The sequence below is a fragment of the Dermochelys coriacea genome, chromosome 3, assembly GCF_009764565.3.
Source record: "Dermochelys coriacea isolate rDerCor1 chromosome 3, rDerCor1.pri.v4, whole genome shotgun sequence".
Lineage (NCBI taxonomy): Eukaryota > Metazoa > Chordata > Testudines > Dermochelyidae > Dermochelys > Dermochelys coriacea.
This window is the reverse complement of record NC_050070.1, coordinates 131,525,563-131,545,736: the sequence shown is the minus strand read 5'-3', so window position 1 is coordinate 131,545,736 and position 20,174 is coordinate 131,525,563. Positions and strand designations below refer to the sequence as shown.

General features: G+C 40.0%; 1 protein-coding gene and 1 long non-coding RNA gene across 11 annotated transcripts in view; one reads left to right on the top strand and one right to left on the bottom strand.

Moving 5' to 3' along the window:
* Window positions 1–20,138, bottom strand: part of TTC13 (tetratricopeptide repeat domain 13) — an 84,626-nt gene extending 64,488 nt beyond the window's left edge. For all 10 annotated transcript variants that reach the window (XR_006280077.1, XR_006280081.1, XR_006280076.1 and 7 more), the window contains exons 1-4: window positions 19,792–20,138; window positions 13,929–14,023; window positions 5,894–5,969; window positions 1,177–1,247 (exon numbers count right to left, since the gene is read on the bottom strand). Coding sequence is in view for 3 of the 10 variants with exons in the window: in XM_038395008.2 (XP_038250936.1) it covers window positions 1,177–1,247; window positions 5,894–5,969; window positions 13,929–14,023; window positions 19,792–20,029 (480 nt within the window). In the remaining 7 variants the exon portion in view is untranslated. The remainder of the gene's footprint in view (window positions 1–1,176; window positions 1,248–5,893; window positions 5,970–13,928; window positions 14,024–19,791) is intronic.
* LOC122459407 lies at window positions 5,595–13,135 on the top strand. The gene is made up of 3 exons (XR_006280082.1): window positions 5,595–5,607; window positions 11,563–11,565; window positions 12,966–13,135. It is a non-coding gene; the product is annotated as an uncharacterized LOC122459407 (long non-coding RNA).
* Window positions 20,139–20,174: the final 36 nt, after the last annotated feature.

Genomic DNA, 20,174 nt, shown 5'->3' with positions numbered 1-20,174 from the left:
CCAGACCACACCTAAAAATTAAGTTGATCTAGCTATGTCGCTCAGGAGTGTGAAAAATTTTGAACCCCGAGCACCACAGCTAGGTCAACCTAACTCCCAGTAAACAAAAGAACTTCAGCTACCATCTCTCAGAGAGGTGCATTACCTACATGGATGAAAAAAACCCTTCTGTTGATGTGGAAACTGTACACTACAGAGGCATAGCTGCAGTGCCACAGCTGTGTCACTGCAGCAGCTGTAGTGCAAACATATCCTCAGTGTACAAATAAACACATATGCCATTAGAAAAAGTTAAAAAACATAGAAGGATGCCATTACATTACAACGCAGAACTTTTTAAATGGCATTTTATAGCCTACCACGGATATATTTTATATCTGTATTGGCTTAAAAAGCAGGCCTATGCTTCAGTCAATTAGACCATCTTGTCCATAAGGATACATATTTATAAATCAAGTTTGACTAAACTATGGTTCCCTTTTTAAAAAATTGTCAGCCTGCCATGAAACAATCTGAATGATAAAATAATATGGATTCCACGCCATCCAAACAGAAAAGGAATTTATACTAGAGAATAAATAAAATTTTGCTTAAATATTACAGCAGCTAAGTTCTTAACTGACAATCCAGTATTAACCTGGGATGGAATCTGGTTTATAAGAACATGGAGCTCCCATAATGCCAGTGCCACATATGAGGTTATTTTGCCAGTAAGTTACTGACAATATGTAGTAAAAAAATCTTCAATCTAATATACTAAGAAGTCCTAATCAAATGAACTTTTAGGAAACTGAACTGTGCAAAATGAAGTATGGTTTTTGTTCTTTTGTAGCTATTCCTTCTAAAACAGTTAAATACATTGGCTTATATTTTACTAGTTTGGCTTATATTTTACTAGTTTATTAGGAGACTGGGATCATGAGATTTTTTTAAAAAACACATTTATCTATTATATTCATTTTCACATCTGATAGCAGAATCTCTCCAATTTAAGTCCTGGGATTTATTAAGAGTTAAATATTTTATCTGCTTTGCCAGCCTCAAATGCTATAATGGTTCTAAGCTAGAATTTTATAACAATCTGTATTTTATACAAATCAGTTTCCTCAATGATTGATTTCAAGGTTCATCATCTTTAAGTTTAAAATTACAAAAATAGAACAAGCGAACAGTTACCTGTAGCATTGTTGAAAAATGTCTTATTGCTTCATCATATAGGCCGCTGCCAATCAACACGTAGGCAATTGCTGGCAAAGCAAGATTACAAACACATTAAAATAAAAACAACATATGCATCCGATGAAGTGAGCTGTAGCTCACGAAAGCTTATGCTCTAATAAATTTGTTAGTCTCTAAGGTGCCACAAGTACTCCTTTTCTTTTTGCGAATACAGACTAACACGGCTGCTACTCTGAAACCTGTCAACATAGATAATGTGTCAGTTTTTCAAATATTCTAATATTTGGTCACATTTAACAAAATGTAAACTAAGGATATGTCTGGATCAGATCCAGCGGGGGTCAATTTATCACATCTAGTCTAGACATGATAAATCGACCCCCGAGTGCTCTCCCATCAGCTCCTGTACTCCACCACCGCAAGAGGTGCAGGAGGAGTTGACAGGGGAGCGGCAGCAGTCGACTCACCGTGGTGAAGACACCACAGTAAGTCGATCTAAATAGCTCGACTTCAGCTACGTTATTCACGTAGCTGAAGTTGTGTAACTTAGATCGATCCTCCCGCCCCAGCGTATACCAGGGCTAAGTATCTTACTGTAAATCAGTTAGCACAAGGAGATCCCAATCCCAAATATAGCCACTAGATGCTATCATAGTTATAGGCAGGACTAGTAGCCTAGGAGCCAGAGGGACATGCTGGTTGCTTCTGGGAGCTGCACAAAGCCAGGACAGATAGGGAGCCTGCCTTAGCCCCGCTGCACTGCCACTGGACTTTTAGCAGCCTATTAATAACTCCCGGATTGCTTTCAATACCCATCGGGAGATCGATGCAGATTCTGGTAGAGTCCCAGCCAATCCAGAAGGGTTGGTAACCCTAGGTTGGGAGTAGAGAAGAGGAACTAGGACTAATTGAGCAAGGATAGCTGGAGCGTAAAACAGAGGGGAGGCTGGTACTGACTGGGCAAGGAGGATGGGAGCTGGTGAGGGAAATGGGGGGGAGGGGGAAATACAGATCAGATGAGGATCCAGAAGAGACTGGGACTGGCTGGACAAAGACTGGACTAGGAACCAGCACCAGGGGAATGGGAGATGAGTCAACAACAAACTGGGGTGCAGAAGGAGAACTGGGACTGGTTAGGGCAGGAGTACTCAATAGGCAGAATGGGGACCAAATCAGAACAGCCAGATGCTTTTGAACAGACTGTAAAATTTTTTTTTTTTTTTTTTTTTTACTTATTATAATCTATTTTTGTATTATTTTCTCTAGAGTCTGGACCTTGTCTATACCTTCACAAAAAATGACTGACTGCCCGTGGGTTAGGGAAAGAGTCTGGGATAAGGAACCAGGAGACTAGGATTGATGTAACCTTAATTCTGTAATTTCCTAACTGTAGAGTGCTTGACTTTGAAACCTTAATGTTCCAGCAAGCGAGTAATATAAATAATAGGATGGTATTGTGGTTAAAGCACAGTATAGGGAGTCAGTAGACCTGGTTTCTATTCCATCTCTGACACAGGTTTATTATGTATAATAGGGAAGTCACTTAAGGATTATTTTTGAAAGGTTCTGAGTGCCTGCAGCTCCACAAATGTAGATGTGGGTGCTCAGAACATCTGAAAATCAGGCACCTAGCCTTCCTATTTCAGTTTCCTTATGTGTAAAATGTTCTCCATATCATAAAAGATAGTAAGGCTAAATGTATTAGTGATCATAGAACAGTCTGAAATTCTCAGATGGTAGACATTATTACACATGGATTAGTTTAATTTTTGCTTATTATTAAGTGTTGATGTGATCAGTGCAGAATAAGACACAAAGACAGACCCTGTGCTAAGGAGCTTGGAGTCTAGAAGATACACAAGATAGGTCAACGCTGGGAGACACAAATGATGATGATGATAGGTTAGAATGTAAAGATCTTTTGTTGTGGCTTTTCCTAATCCGGTCTTCTGCACTTATATAATGTTGGGGCATTTGGACAATGTTATTTTTCTTTTTGAAAAGCAATATGTGCCCTCTACAGCTTACTGTCTGGTATAAAGAGTAGTCCACAGTATTTCAACTGAAAATACTTAACTAAAAAAATACTTCACGTGAGAGGCTACTGTGTTTTTTTCACTTGTTTACTCAGCAGTGGTACGTCATGTTTTTTGTAGAAGATTGCCATACTTCTTATAACAGTTTAGATAACTTACCTTTTACAGTTATACTGGAGAAAAGTCTCAACCTATGGCAGTATTTACGTTGTAAGCGTCAGGGATGAAAATTTTACACATTTATGATAAAACGCTTTTAGTAGGTCTTCTAAATAGGTCTGGCAGTAAGCTCTTCAATAAAGTTTAAAAGCCAAAATCTGCTCTTGGATACACAGATGCAACTTCTAGTGAAGATAATGAGAACTGCATGTGCCCATCAAATTGCAGAATTTGGCTGCAGTAGCCTAAGATACAAGTTTGTTCGTTTGTTCAGAACATCTTATAACTGCAGATATTAAGACAGCTAAAGTTATCAAACTTTTTTTTTTTTTTTGTTAGTTTACCTTGACAACTGTATTGCTAAGAGGAGTTACCAAGGCTTTATTTTTCAAGCATCAAAAGAGCTATTAGTAGAAACTCAACACGTTACGTTCATTTTAGGATGCAGTACTTAGTGGAGAGGTGTTAAAATATTTGTTTTTGGTGACAGCCCAGCTAAGTTTGTCAGAGGAGTCATCAGAAAAAGACAGTAGGAATTCAGGCTACTTCTCACTTTCTAAATAACTCTTTAGGTAAGCAAGATGAAAACAATAGTTTTGTTAAGGTTATCTACATTCATCACAAAACTCGTTTTTCTAACATGTTCATCTATTACCATGACAGAAATACTTAGAATATGTAGTATATTTTTCAGTGAGTTTAGTGTTTGTGAAAGGTGCTGGATATATAATCCTAGGGAACAATGACCCATCTATCCACAGAACAGGTAGAGATTGAGTACAGATTTTCCCATGCCAATATTTCCCAACCCTGACTTGGAGGGATCATTTCTAGGGACAAGAGAGCCATTCTTCGGCCTATTCAATCCTTGGCATCTCAGCTGAGATTGCCAACAAAAGGTGCTAATTAACAGCAATTGCGATGTTTTTCTGTCACGTGAACCTGTCTTTTGCAAAGCAAACACATTCTGGTGGCATTGTTGCAAACCATTGCCGATGTAAAGGAAAGAAAAAATACACATCCAGGTGGACAGTGCTGTCATTGTGAGGAGACAGTTCTTAATTTTGTCCTGGGCATTGATTTAGGAGAGGGCCTAGTCCAACCTGCACCACTATTAACATGTCAGAGTGAAGTGTTTGTTTATACTACATAGGGATATGCCTTTGTATACATACAAAAAACTTCACTATGCATACACCTCTTAAGAATCAGTCAGGAGGTGAGGCTGCACACAGTATTGCTGCAGTATGAGGAGCGAAAGGGAGCCAATGGCAGCTAGAGAGGCTCCTTGCATTTTCTTCATTTGTCTTTCTTCTCTGCCAAATTCTTAAATCTACTTCATTAGCCATCAGTCATATGGTATCACAATCATTCCCAAGGTAATAAACTATTGTAACATAAGGGCAGACTGATAACTGAATACACTAGTTTTATGGAAAAAGAGAAGGATTGGGGCAAGGAGCAAAACAGTGAAAAAACACTGCCTAGAATGTTGTAGGCAATATGAGCAGGTCACGCTTTGAGGAGTCCCCACACAATTCACATTTCTTCCCCTAAGGTTTACTAGAGCAGGAGAAGCACAAATAGAAGGACCTAGGCTCAGAAAAATGCCAGACAACTCGGAAACTCCTAAGAACATGCTCCAGAAAAGATGCATCCGAAAAAGGAGTCGGGCAGGTAGGATGACAGGCCCTGGAGCCAAACATAGGAATGGGGTTCCTTTGATGTTGCTACCTGGGCTCCCATGTGGCAAATGCTGAACCACTGGAGGGGGTTCAAGATTTACTGCTAGACTAAGGGAGTCTCCAACCTTCCTCAAAATTCTTCCAAGAACTTTCCCTCTACCAGACAGAGACCAAGCTGAAGCAAGAGAGAGAGAGTAAATGGCAAACAATTTAAATAAATAAATAATAAAAATAAAACCCTCAGCAGCACAGGGTTCCCTCAGAGACCTGTTTAGAAGACACCTGCCTCTCAGCACAGAAGCAGAAGACCATAGAGCAACGTCACAGCAGTTCACCAGGTGCCCTTCTAGTGTGCCAACGAGTGCATAGAGAAAGAAATCCACAAGAACCTTCCACCCCCCTTTCAGACTTGGAAAAGGTAGGAAAAACAGCAGTTCCAAGCTCGATGGAGCAGCAATTTCACCTGACAGAAAGCTTCTCTCAAATATCCAGAAAATCTTCAGTTATCAGCAATGACAGGAAAGAGAGAGTAGGAAGAGTTCATGAGTGTTTAACAGGGTTTGAAAAAATATTTTCTTCACATTTGCATGACCAAATGAACGGTGAAATGTCCCACTGTGCAGAGTAGAAAGAAGTACTATGGGGAAAAAAAGGTACATGATGTTCTTTCCACATAATTAAAAATAAAAGGCTGAAATTTTATTGCTCAAGGAGTGATAAAAGTGATCCTAAAGCATCCATCAGAATTACCAACTATAATTTTACAGTATCAAAACATTGTGCCTGTGAGCGGCATCTAGAACCACCCCAACAAACATTATATAATTATCTTACCCAAATCTTCATTTGTGTTGTCATCATCAGTGGCAAATGGGAATCGTTTTTGTTCCGCAAGTGACTTTGCTTGGTTCTGTAAAACATTATGGTTTTAACGTTTAGCTGACAATAGCAAAAAAAATCCTACAAAATCAGAATTTAGCATTGGACAATTTACGGCTTAAAACCTTAAAAGAACATCTGACATCAAAGTAACTACTAGTATTAAAGCACAATGCATGATATAACAAAACTGAAGAAAGGCACTAAAATATATTCCTAACTTTTTGTGAGGGGATAAACTGCTTTTCAGATGTCACTGCTATCCTCTGATACTACAGCCAACTTAACATACCAGATGAAAGTATATACACCTAGGACAACCAAAAAATATAAAACAATGTCCTTACTATAGTATACATCCCATTTTAACTTGAATTATGGAAATGTCCCTAAGCAATGTATTACATAGTGGGAGGGAAGTTTTACCCTTTGTCCAGTGAGAAGAGTGAAGGACTATAAAACAAATACATAAGAAAATAGACCCAATAATAAAAGACAGAAGTTTCATTATGTTTTTTTTAAAATCTGGCATTGTTAATCTCTTCACTACTACATGCCTTTACAATTAAAACATATATACTGGAATTATAGAGAAAGTAGGGACCACAAAAGCACAATTGCCCGGAAAAAATCTCTTTCCAGAAAATGTATCTGCAGAACATGATAACATGAAAATGAAGTGTACATGGAGATATCCAAACAATTATAAACACCTTTGATTCATACAGAGAACTCCCACTGTCTCCCCGAGTCTTGCCTAGAGCTCCCATTGCAGTTTAGGGTAACAAAGATGCTTTTCTCAAACCGTGATGCAAACATACCTCTTATGGATCAAGCTTAAATGAAGGATATGGTGTCTGGTCTAGTAATCTTTACTAATTTAATTCAAGTACATTTTTAAGTGGTTGAGTTCCGTTTTTGTCAAAGCTGTAGAGAAGAAAGAGGGCTCCAAATGATCAAAAGATTCTGTACAGTTCCTCGCTGGACTAAACTGGCATAACTGAGTTCAATCAGCTAAGTCAATTTACATCAGCTGTGGATCTGGTCCCATTTTTTTCCCCCAAACGTAGATCGCAGAAGTTATTACATAGCTTCATTAATATATCAGCTACCTCATTATTTAGGAGTTGTACATATTATATCCCTCGCACACCATTCAGAGCAACATATGTCTAGTCAACGGGTCATGTCTGGCCACCTTGACAACAGAAATGGTAAATGACAGAAAGCTGCTGACTGAACTGTTCCAACATAGACCCAGAGTTGGATCTCGCTGCAGATGTATCAGAATCCTTTATTTTGAGATGGATTATGTCCATTGTCATGTAATAGCTGGTTACATTTTCAAAAAGAACTAAACAATTGCTACCAAATAAACAAAAGAGATGGATCTCCAAAGTTACCAACTCTCTACTTGCTATCTTTACATGTCTATTATAAAAGTCTTTGTCTCTCTGCCGACAAAAACTGTATACACCAAGGAGTCCCAACTCTTGCCAGCATCAAGATATGCTCACATTATACCAGTTGCCAGAACTTCAAGGATAAATCTGCCAAGTTTTGCCACAATGTAAGTATACAGTGCAGCAAACACCACACAAAACAACCAAAGGCATTAGAGTGGATTATAGAAGCAAAATTGTAGCCAGAAGTAGCAGTAGCTGAACAACCAATCAAAAAGACTTTGTACTACTGTCTCCAATTTTTCTTGTTGAAGTCAATGAAGCTAAACCTTAGGCTGAAAGAAATTTAAGGCATATTAATTCTAAAAGAATCAAAGAAATATGGGCAACATTTTTAGTACCAAAGGCAAATCCCACTGTACAGAGGGAACACAATCCTGAAGCTCTTGATCAGTCTGATTCTTTTGGTCTGTCCTGCATGCTTGTACAGCACCTAGCACAATGGGGTCTGATCCTGACTGGGACCTTTGGGCATTACCATAAGGTTAAAGTTTTACTTATTTGTAATCACATTTACATTTATAAATTTTAAAACTTACAATTAAAAAAAAAATCTGATGAATTTAACCAAAGTTGGGTGAAAGATTTTTGCTACTGAAGTCAATGCTACCCATATTTATATTACTGCTCATCTAAATTATTCTAAGGGAAGTATCACAAACTGCATGCATTCAAGAATTTAAATATAACAGCTTGTCAAGGTTCCTTCCCCACTCTGAACTCTAGGGTACAGATGTGGAGACCTGCATGAAAGACCCCCTAAGCTTATTCTTACCAGCTTAGGTTAAACGCTGCCACCACCAAAGTGTCTAACAATAACAACAGGGGAAGTGCCCACTTGGAAATGTCTTCCCCTCCAAAATCCCCCCAAGCACTACACCCCCTTTCCTGGAGAAGGCTTAATAAAAATCCTCACCAATTTACATAGGTGAACACAGACCCAAACCCTTGACTCTTAAGAACAATGAAAAGCAATCAGGCTCTTAAAAAGAAGAATTTTAATTAAAGAAAAAGTAAACGAATCACCTCTGTAAAATCAGGATGGTAAATACCTTACAGGGTAATCAGATTCAAAACATACAGAATCCCTCTAGGCAAAACCATAAGATACAAAAACAGGAATATACATTCCATTCAGCACAACTGATCTCGGGGCCAGCCACACAAGGTGCTGCTGGAGCAGCCCTGGGCCCAGCTTCACCGGGTGCTGCTCAGGTGGTCCCAGGACAGCTGGTCCCAGGGAGTGCCCGAGCAGCGATCCTGGGGGCAGCCCCAGGGAGTCCCCGAGCAGTGGTACCGTCTGCAGCACCAACCACTGCTCAGGCAGCTCAGGGCAGCTGGCCCCAGAGAGCACCTGAGCAGCGGTCCCAGTGGCAGCCTTGAGGAGGGTCTGAGCAGTAGTCCCGGGGGCTGTCCCAGGGCCAGTTGCATCAGCCGCTACTCAGGCAGCTGGCCCTGAGGAGGGTCTGAGCAGCGGTCCCGGGGGCAGTCTCGGGGTAAGCTGCACCAGTCACTGCTCGCATGGCTAGCCTGGGGAAAGCACTGGAGCAACTGTCCCAGGGGCAGCTCTGGGGAGCACCCGAGCAGTGGTCCCCAGGGCATTGGAGCAGGGGTGGCTGGGGCCCCACAACGGCAGTGTTCTGGGGCCCCCAGAGCAGCAGTGCCCGGGGCTCCAGGAGCTACTAAGTTTTAGTCAGGGGTATTTATATAGTAAAAGTCATGGATAGGTCACGGACCATGAATGTTTGTTTATTGCCTGTAAATTGTCCATGACTTTTACTAAAAATACCTGTGACTAAATCTTAGCCTTACTAATGGAATGATCACACCCTAGAACAAACATTGCCTAACTGTACAAGAGAGCCACTGCCCAATATGCTAAAGCCATACTACTGGCTGGAAGAAAAACCTTTTACAGAAAACTGTTAGCATTATTCAAATGCCAATATATACCTGTTATCTTTGGTTAAAAAAAAAAATCTTCGGGGGAAAGCAAATCAATAGTCACTGATATTTAACTGGGGTTTTATTGATAGGAATATCAGTTTCTTTATTACTATGCAATAAATCCTAATTATGATTTCCCTATCCACTGACACTGGCATTTCTTATTGAAAAGGCCATAATTCTCATATAGTCTCCATATTATTGTTTCAGTTTCTGGAATCTGATGCCTCAAATATGATGGGAGGGGCATGGTTTCTTTGTTATACAAGACTGGAATGAACAACAGGATAAAGTGTAATAATTTTTCAGTTGTTGTCTCAACTAGAAAATTAGAGCTACACTAAACACCCTGATACAGTTAGAAATCCAAATTCCTGGTAATCATTTTTGGATTTCACTATGTTTAAGGTACATTTACAAGAGAATACTTTGCAGGGCTAAGTGTCAACAGTAATTAAAAGGTATTGGTGAATGAACTAAAAGGTTTTGTTCATAGAAAATCCATCATACAAGATTTTGTAGTTCACATCTGTAGATTAATCTTATAAAATTTGTTATTAAAATTAAAATATGAATAATCTGCTTCCTCCCTACTGCACATATTTATAATGCACCTTTCACCATATGTCTAGGAACCAAAGATACATCTGACATTAAATGTTGTTGGAACTAACATTCTGCTCAAGATTTCAAGTGGAAAATAAATTTCAATCAAAAGGACCTTGCATAACTGTTGATATAGGGACAAATCACTGGAGCTGGTGATGACACCAATGAGCTGGGATATAGAGTTTGCATCAGTGAAGTCAGAAAAAAAATCCCCAGCTGTGATAATAGAATGGTGTTTCCACTTTAATTTTCCAGGGCAGTTTAAATTAACAGGGTCCAGGATTAGAGAGATTAGTTGTAGAATAAGTATGAAATTAAAGAATTAGCATTATCTTAAATTTGGTTTTCCCTAGGTCTAGCCTATTTGTACATAAAGTATTCATAAGCATGTGATTAGTATGTTACAATATTAGGTATAATTGCTTATTTTTAGGCTGTAAGACATGTTGAGAGCAATTGTATAAAATAGCATTTGGCCTTTGGACTTAAAGGAATTTATGGTTAAATTAGTAGTTGGTGGTCTCTCAAATATTATTGACTAGTTATATATCCCAATATAATATTATATATATATATATATATATATATATATATATATATATATATATATACACACACACACATACACATACACACTAGTTATAGTTATATATAGGTTTCAGAGTAGCAGCCGTGTTAGTCTGTATTCGCAAAAAGAAAAGGAGTACTTGTGGCACCTTAGAGACTAACAAATTTATTAGAGCATAAGCTTTCGTGAGCTACAGCTCACTTCATCGGATGCATTTGGTGGAAAAAACAGAGGAGAGATTTATATACACACACACAGAGAACATGAAACAATGGGTTTATCATACACACTGTAAGGAGAGTGATCACTTAAGATAAGCCATCACCAACAGCAGGGGGGGGAAGGAGGAAAACCTCTCCTCTGTTTTTTCCACCAAATGCATCCGATGAAGTGAGCTGTAGCTCACGAAAGCTTATGCTCTAATAAATTTGTTAGTCTCTAAGGTGCCACAAGTACTCCTTTTCTTTTTGCGAATACAGACTAACACGGCTGCTACTCTGAAACCTATATCCTCTAAATTACTCTGATCTTTAATAAAATAAGTTGGGTAGCCAGCATTATTGTTATAAAACGCTATGATTTTTTTTATCTTGAAACTGTCCCTTCAGAATTCTCTATGCAATGATAATCTGCCTTCATTAGTGTATACATCTATAGTAGATGATGACACTTGCGATGTAACAAAACATGATGTACAGTGACTGAACTGATTAGGAGACAGGTATTGGGATACAAAACTTCTTCCTTTTACAACACCAGTTCATAGTGGCCATTCTGTAGTAACTTAAATTAGTTACTGATAGTCCTGGCATCTTTGGCAGGCTCAGAAGTAGAAGATTCACTATGAAGAGCATGCACTAAACTATCAATTCCAGAGACAGCATTTCTTGAAAGGAGTTGAGACATACTAACAGAGTGCAAATAAGCAGAGTGCACTGGCCTGGTGGTGGCATTAGTTCCAAGGGTAGAAGTCCTAAGTATCCAAAGTTGTCAATCTTTCATGAGCACTTTTCTTGTGTAGTGTATTGATCCAAGAGCAGGTGGTCATAGAAGCAAACAATTTGTACAAATTCCCTCTACAAAGCCAAACTGAACTAATTTGTAGTGTAGGATAAATATGAAGTTAAATAATTTAAAATTAGCTTAAGTTTGGTTAAGAAAATATATGTGTTGTAAAGAAAGGCCCTGACTAGTAAGTAGAAGGAAGGCCTTGAAAATAATGAGTTATAAGGCCAGAAGGAATGAAGTAGGGAGGATGTCTCATTCAGAGAATACCTAATATGATACAGGGAAGTTTCTAAAAACGAAGACTCTGACCAACAGGTGTGACTTCACATGGTATTAAATAAGACAAAAGGAATCTGTCTTAAAAGGAGCCAACATAAACCTTCCCACCACACATACCAGTGTTATCTTAAAGGTAAAGTCTATGTGGACCCAGCTGCAATGGAAAATCTGTTGGTCAGCAAGGAGGAGGAGACAAAAGGCTTTGGGAATAAAATCTTATTTGGATTAAGACTGGAACGAAGGGTGGATTGTCTCAAATTGTTTTTTAGATGAAGTCAATAATTGGCAATGACATCATTTGTTTGTTAAAGGGTATAAAAAAAGTGGTGTGTGATGTGTTGGAACCCTTGGGAAAATCACCAGATATGCTAAGATACCACTGAGTCTACCTGTTCTGCCAGCATGGGTCCCCTTTAACCTGTCTTGCTGAGCCAGGCTCTTAAAACCTGCTCTAACACACACACACAGGCAGGACTACAGCTACCTGCAGATCAGCCCTGAGAAGACTCAGCTTAAGGTACTTGCTCCAGCACTCAGATGTCCACCTTCCTTGGAGTGCAGACCCAAAGGTATATTATGAAATTCGCCCCTTCCCTCAATGTGGAGAGAAGTGTGCACACTTCTTCCCCCACCTCCCCACCCCGCACTCCAGTTAGAAATTACAGAAACTAGGTTTAATAATAAACAAAACGCATTTTATTAACTATAAAAGGCAGATGTTAAGTGGTAAAAAGGGAAAACAAACAGAACAAAGCAGATTACTAAGCAAATGAAATCAAACACGCAAATTAAGCTAGTTTCACTAAAGAAATTGGTTACAGATAGTATTTCTCACCCTAGCTATTGTTGCAGGAAGTTTGCAAAGTTTCTGTGGTTTGGAGTTCCAGTTATATTCCTTTTCAGATGGGACCTCTGTCTCAGTCTGGACTCCCCCACCCTTGCCTTCCCTTTTGCAATCTTTCTTCTTGGGCAGACAGGCCAGGGAGAGGAGGAGTCCTGTTTGCCTTCCTCCCCACCCTTAAATAGGATTTACATAAGCCGAGAATCCTTTGTTTCCTAAACTTGACCCCCCTTCCCTTACAGTGGAAAGTTACAAGAAGTCCGAGGTAATGTTTAGTACCAGGTGACAAGACCATCTGACCCTGTAGTAAAGTGGCAGTATGGAGTGTCCACAGGAAAGCCAAGCTTTTCACAGCTCATTGTCCTCACTGACGGGCCATCCGCCCTGTCTGGCTTTTCCATTGTTGTACCTGAAGTGTTGGCAGTGGGCCTCACCCAAAGTAGCATAGTTGAAATACAGATACATAGTCAGTATTCCTAACTTCAGATACAGAAATGATACAGGTATACAAATTGGATAATCACATCCAGTAAATCATAACCTTTCTAATGATATCTCACATGAGCCATCTGGCATAAAGTATAGCTCAGTTATGTCATATTCATATCATAAGCATATTTTCATAAAGAATATGGAATGACACATCACATTATGAATCTGAGGTTTCTTTGTCAGACCCTACCTGATCATGTTGGAGCACACCACAATGAGATGGTTTTCCCTTGGTCAAGTCTATTTAGTAAGTATATTGATCACATGCTTATGAATACTTTGTTATTGTAAAAGAAAAGGAGTACTTGTGGCACCTTAGAGACTAACAAATTTATTTGAGCATAAGCTTTCGTGAGCTACAGCTCACTTCGTCGGATGCATTCAGCCGCTGAATGCATCCGACGAAGTGAGCTGTAGCTCACGAAAGCTTATGCTCAAATAAATTTGTTAGTCTCTAAGGTGCCACAAGTACTCCTTTTCTTTTGCGAATACAGACTAACACAGCTGCTACTCTGAAATTTGTTATTGTATTTGTTAAACTGACTGATTATTTTTAAGCTGTTAGGCATGTTTAGAGCAATGCTATCAAATACCATTTGGCCTTTGGATTTAAAAAAAGGAGGTTTTGGTAAAATTAGTGTCTTATGGTCTCCCATAATATTAATAATTTCTATTATTAATAATAATTCCAACCTCTAGCAAATAAATACACAAACCCATTTCCCTCACATCTACAACCAATTAGCATTCTTATTGTACATAATAAAATAGTATACACCATACCAGAATTTTTTCAGTATTGAGAGAAAGTAGAGATTCACAGGATGAAGACCCTCTTAGTTCACAGTCTGACTCATGGAAATGCAAAAGTGGTGAATCTGCAAAAACAAATATTTGAATTATCTCTGGATAGTATACTTGAACTGTTATACTTAAGCAGGGTATAAATGTACCAAATCATGCAAATGCCATGTTTCCTAATGCCAACCCCACCTTTTAAAAATTCCTCTACAGGGCAGTCCCATAGAGTAGGGCTGTTCATATGTTCCATACATCATGTTTGTTCCAGGGGTGATGGCAAGAAGTGCAGTAGCTGACATGAACCTTGTTATACAGTTAGTTTCACTACTATTTCTGCCTATGGAGCTGACCAAAATTTGTGTGCAAGAGTAGTAGCACAGAAAAGCTATATGGGAAGAAAATCAGGAGGAGATGAGGGAGAGAAGGAAAAAAAAAAACATAAGGAGGAAGAAGTGTGAAAGTGATTGGGAAAAGCAGCGTATGTCAGTTTGAGACTATTTGGTCCCTAATTCCTTGAGCCAGCACATTCAGGTCCTAGGGAGAACTACTGGATGGGTCTACGTCCAGCCTTCAGATGGAGGAAAGGTGGCTGGTATGCTGGCCAGCGAAGAGTGGGGTAAAGACTGGAAAGGGATAGGTGAGAAAGATTAAGGAGACAAAAGTAGAAAGAATAGTAGAAATAAGGGATGGGACACAAATACATGAAAAAGCAGTAGTTAACATATTACAGTGAAAGGCACTATAGAAAGTCTAACATGAATAGAAATCCAAAAATGGGATACACCCAGAAAGAGTATGTAAATGGCATGGAGAAGTGGGGGAGAGCAAAGGGAAGAAAAAAAATAATACATTGCTTAATTGTAGAAATCAAAATAGAATCTCAGGCATTACAGAGTTTAATGACTACAGATACAAGAAACTCTGAAATAAAAAAATCTTCTTCACCAGTGTCATAAATTTAAAGGGAAGGGTAAACACCTTTAAAATCCCTCCTGGCCAGAGGAAAAACCCTTTCACCTGTAAAGGCTTAAGAAGCTAGGATAACCTCGCTGGCACCTGACCAAAATGACCAATGAGGAGACAAGATACTTTCAAAAGCTGGAGGGAGGGAGAAACAAAGTCTCTCTCTCTCTCTCTGTCTGTGATGCTTTCGCTGGGAACAGAACAGGAATGGAGTCTTAGAATTTAGTAAGTAATCTAGCTAGATATGCATTAGATTCTGTTTCTTTAAATGGCTGAGAAAATAAGCTGTGCCGAATGGAATGTAGATTCCTGTTTTTGTGTCTTTTTGTAACTTAAGGTTTTGCCTAGAGGGATTCTCTATATTTTGAATCTCATTACCCTGTAAGGCAATTACCATCCTGATTTTACAGAGGTGATTCTTTTACTTTTTCTTCTATTAAAATTCTTCTTTTAAGAACCTGATTGATTTTTCATTGTTCTTAAGATCCAAGGGTTTGGGTCTGTGCTCACCTATACAAATTGGTGAGGATTTTTACCAAACCTTCCCCAGGAAAGGAGGTATAGGGTTTGGGAGGATTTTAGGGGGAAAGACGTTTCCAAGCAGGCTCTTTCCTGGTTATATATCAGACGGTTGGTGGTGGCAGCAATAAAGTCTAAGGGAAAAAGGAAAATAGTTTGTATCTTGGGGAAGTTTTAACCTAAGCTGGTAAAAATAAGCTTAGGAGGTTTTCATGCAGGTCCCCACATCTGTACCCCAGAGTTCAGAGTGGGTAAGGAACCTTTACAACCAGTTTGAAATATTGAAGAAGGCAAAAGACTTCTACCACATGTGCAAGGAGCAAAATTAATCCTTTCCTTATCTACTGCAAATAGCAATGTTTTAAAAAACATTTAACAGTGGAAACGCAAAAAACTCTATAACAGCCTTCTTGTTTCAATTGTTAAGCTGTTGCTCCTCCTCTTTACTATTGTAGGAAACATCTTACTTGTGTGTCCGGATTATAAAACACAAACAAAAATGGTATAACCAGGTAATTCTCTGCTCTTTGCACTTATTGACGCTGAATTAAAAAAAAAAAAAAAAAAAAAAAAAAGATTGACAGAACAAAAAGCAACACAATCTATTTATAAAATACAAGTTGGAACAGCAACTAAAAATTAGTCACTGCAAGTAGAAAATGAAGATATGGTTCTAAATGAACCATAAAAGGGATGATTCTCATAACAGGAATTATACTGTTTGAGGAGTCCAAGATTCACAGATTTTAAGATCAGAAGGGACTACAATGATCACCTAGTGTGACCTTCTCCCTAATGCATGCTATCAAGTATCATCTGGTAATTCCTGCAACATGCCCAGTCTGCATAAAGAATCAAGATGGAGGGATGGGATGCGTGCCATTACATCAGAAGTATTTACTATGCCAGTGAGCTACAATTCAACTACTAGTCATTTAATGATCAAGTTATTTGCGTAGGGATACAACAGTAGTTCTCAAACCTTTGTACTGGTGACCCCTTTACATAGCAAGCCTCTGAGTGAGACCCCCTTTATAAATTAAAAATATTTTTAACACCATTATAAATGCTGGATGCAAAGCCGGGGTTTGGGGTGGAGGCTGACAGCTCGTGACCACGCCATGTAATAACCTTGTGACCCCCAGTTTGAGAACCCCTGGGATACAAGGGGAAAAAATAGAGTGGACTATCTGTTACAAATCACAGGCTAGAGAGGACATTTTAAAAAAAATCCTGGACCAATTTACAAGATTCTCAAAACTCTAACATTACTGTACTCATGGAGGAATTTCACTACCCATTCATCTATAGGTTAATACATACAGTCAAACTTCCATCAAGTTGTTTCCTAGGTTACAAAGAAGACAACTTTACAAACCACAAAGTAGAGAATCCAACCAGAGGAGAAGCCATCCTGGATCTACAATATAGACAGGAACTGACTGAGCGCATGACAGCAGTAGGGAAGTTTGAGACAACCAGATCCTCTTAGCCAAAAGAACAGTTTTTTCAATTATTGGATTCATTTAACCACAACTGAAAGATTTCTAAACAGCTGAGAATGGACTGATGTGCCACTGGTTTTAAAACTAGCATGGATATTGTTTCATAGTTAAATCAATAAGGAGTCACTGTATGATGAATGCAGTCATAAGGAAGCAAAAAGAAAAGGAGTACTTGTGGCACCTTAGAGACTAACAAATTTATTAGAGCATAAGCTTTCGTGAGCTACAGCTCACTTCATCGGATGCATCGGATGTAGCTCACGAAAGCTTATGCTCTAATAAATTTGTTAGTCTCTAAGGTGCCACAAGTACTCCTTTTCTTTTTGCGAATACAGACTAATACGGCTGCTACTCTGAAACCAGTCATAAGGAAGAAAAACTTTCAACTTAATGTTAATGTACCTGATATTATTAGTTCAACTAATCATGATCTACCATTTTACATGTTTTATTTTGCACAGCATCTTTCATACAAGCTGTATCCCAACCAGTACATCGAAATTTTTGTCTTCCAAACATCTCTCCATTGGAGAATTCTAACTCAGCCTGTCATACAAGTACCTATTTCATTATAAACATAAGAAACAGCAAGTCACTGATAAGCTACCTTATATTTATTAGGATGCAACCTGCAAACATACAAAAGTACCGACCTGCCTCGCCTGCAGGCTACACAGAACAAACAAACAGTGCTAAGAATTTTGTGTTTTATACTCTTCAAAGCAGGGAGCAATTTTGTATTGTGTTTTTACAGCACCTAGCAAAATGGGGACGTGGTCCCTGACAAAAGCTCCTAGGTGCTACAGTAATATAAACAACTAATCATTTCCATTTGCTATAAGGTGGATGCTTTACATAAACAATTTAAAGGGCAGCAGTCTTAAGAGCAGAGCCAAATATATTTCCATATCCAAATATATATATTTATACATACAGACAAAAATATTTTTTTCACAAGTCTTTGCTAAACTTGTTTTAAACTTCTCTAAACAACCTAAGAGGATATACCAGTACACACATCACAAAACAACAACACTGGAAACTATGGAAGTCACAAGCTAGAGTTACATAAATAAATCTGGCAGCTTCTCTATTACATTGGATTTTGTTTTTTCTATTTTTCATATTGCTATATTCATTTGGTTTTGTTCACATGCATTGCCTGTAAGCGATGTGCATTATATCTAAGTCACAAAGGATGAACAAATAGACGCTTATGATCAAATGTTATATTGAATGTCCTACAAAGACTTTAGTGTATGCAGAACTTTAGTCTCACTGATGGCTTCTCACGTGAGTAATGTTATGCACATGCTTAAACCTTTGCAAAATTAGGGTCTAAATTAAGCAGATTCTTTATTAACAAACAAAACAAACAGAACCAGTGAAACAATTATTAACTTTACCAGCAAGACAACTTTTTTTTTAAACTGAATCCTATTCAATACACTAAAGAATACGGAGCTGGCAAGTCTCCATACCACCAAATACACAATTCAGGCTTGCACAGGCTCTATATTTGTACATTGCAAACCTGCCAGCTCTCTTTTCATTCATTTTGGATTAGAACCAACAACATCAGGCAAGAGGACTCGCACTGTCTATTGGCCTTCTGAAAACTGAAAACTTTTTTCTTCATGTTAGCTTATTGCAACAGACAAATTCATGATTTGGGATCATCACCGATTATTTTTAACGTACTATACAACTTTAAAGTGTTCATTGGGGATACAGTTTATACAAAAGAAGCTGTAACAATAAGTTACGTTGCACATTTAAATCTTGATTAACTGAAGCTCAGTCTTCCAAAAAAACAGGGTATCAACAGCATTTCTTATAATTAAAGGGCCAGAGCCTACAAATTTCTTCACGCTCATGGAGTTATGCCCAAACTAAGTCTCATGATGTTTGCCCATGGAAAGCAGCTGAGAGGATCTGAGCCAACGTTCTAAAATTGATCAGTGTCCCTATGACAAGAGATGAATCTGTGCTTTGTTTTTCCTGTTTTACTTTCAGTCATCTCCAGGGTCATCCCAGCCCAACAAAGCACAGAAAAGAAGTGAATTTCACTAGAAATGCCTCTATCACTCACACCTTCTTCCTTGTGCAAGATACAGTCAAAGGAGGGGAGAAGTCCACAACATCCCACTGCCTTCAAGTGACAGGTACCTAACACAAGTATTTACCATTCACCTCTTACCTAACAGGCTCGCCAGGCTCATGGCACCGCAGACACAGGGGGATGGCAGGGAGGCCAATGTTGGCCAAGCAAAACAGGGCAAACCCACCGCTCCTAAGCTAAGTAACCACAGGGGTAAGCAAGTCCCATCCAGGGCTGGGAGAAAGGACCCCCGGCGGAGGACAGCAAAGAATGACTGACAGCCACCGCCTCACAAGAACCATGGGCAAGGCAGGACACGCTGCGCGCACACTCAGGCCTGAGGACATGCCACGCGCCTCCCCCCACCACACCCAGTAACATGCCACCCGCCTCCCACGCGCACTCACTCCGGGTGACACGCGGCCCTCACGCACAGGGGTCCTAGGACAAGGGGATCCCCTCCCAGGAGGGATAGCTCACTGGTTTGAGCATTGGCCTGCTAAACCCAGGGTTGTGAGTTCAGTCCTTGAGGGGGCCATTTAGGGATCTGGGGCAAAAAAGTCTTGGATGATTTAGTTGGGGATTGGTCCTGCTTTGAGCTGCGGGTTGGACGAGATGATCTCCCGCGGTCCCTTCCAACCCTGATATTCTAGAACTTCTCTACCGCCCGCCTGGGGCGCCCCCTCCGCGGGTCCTTGCCCGGCGGCTCCCCCAGCAGGCAGCGGGGCAGGACGTGGCGCTGCCGGACCCGACTTACCGCACTCGGCCGAGTATTGTTCCCCCCAGTCCGGCGCCTGGGGGCAGCCCCCAGCCTGGCCCTGCCGCTGCTGCCGGTGCCGCTCCTGCTTGAGCAAGGACAGGGCCGGGTACTGCTCGGTCAGGTCCAGCGCCGCCCGCGCCGCCCCCAGCAGCAGCACGAGCAGCCCCAGGGCAACGGTGCCCCAGCAACAGCGGCAGCAGGTCCCGGAGGCAGATGCCATCGTCTCAGCGCGCATGCGCCTCCCCCACTTGCATGCCCAAGGTGGTTCCTTTCTGCCGCGCCCCCCTCAGCGACAGGTGGGGGGGGGGGGAGAACAGCGGCCTCGCTCCCTTATGGGACTTGTAGTTTCCGGCCCTTGCCTCCCTTGAGCGAGCCCAGTC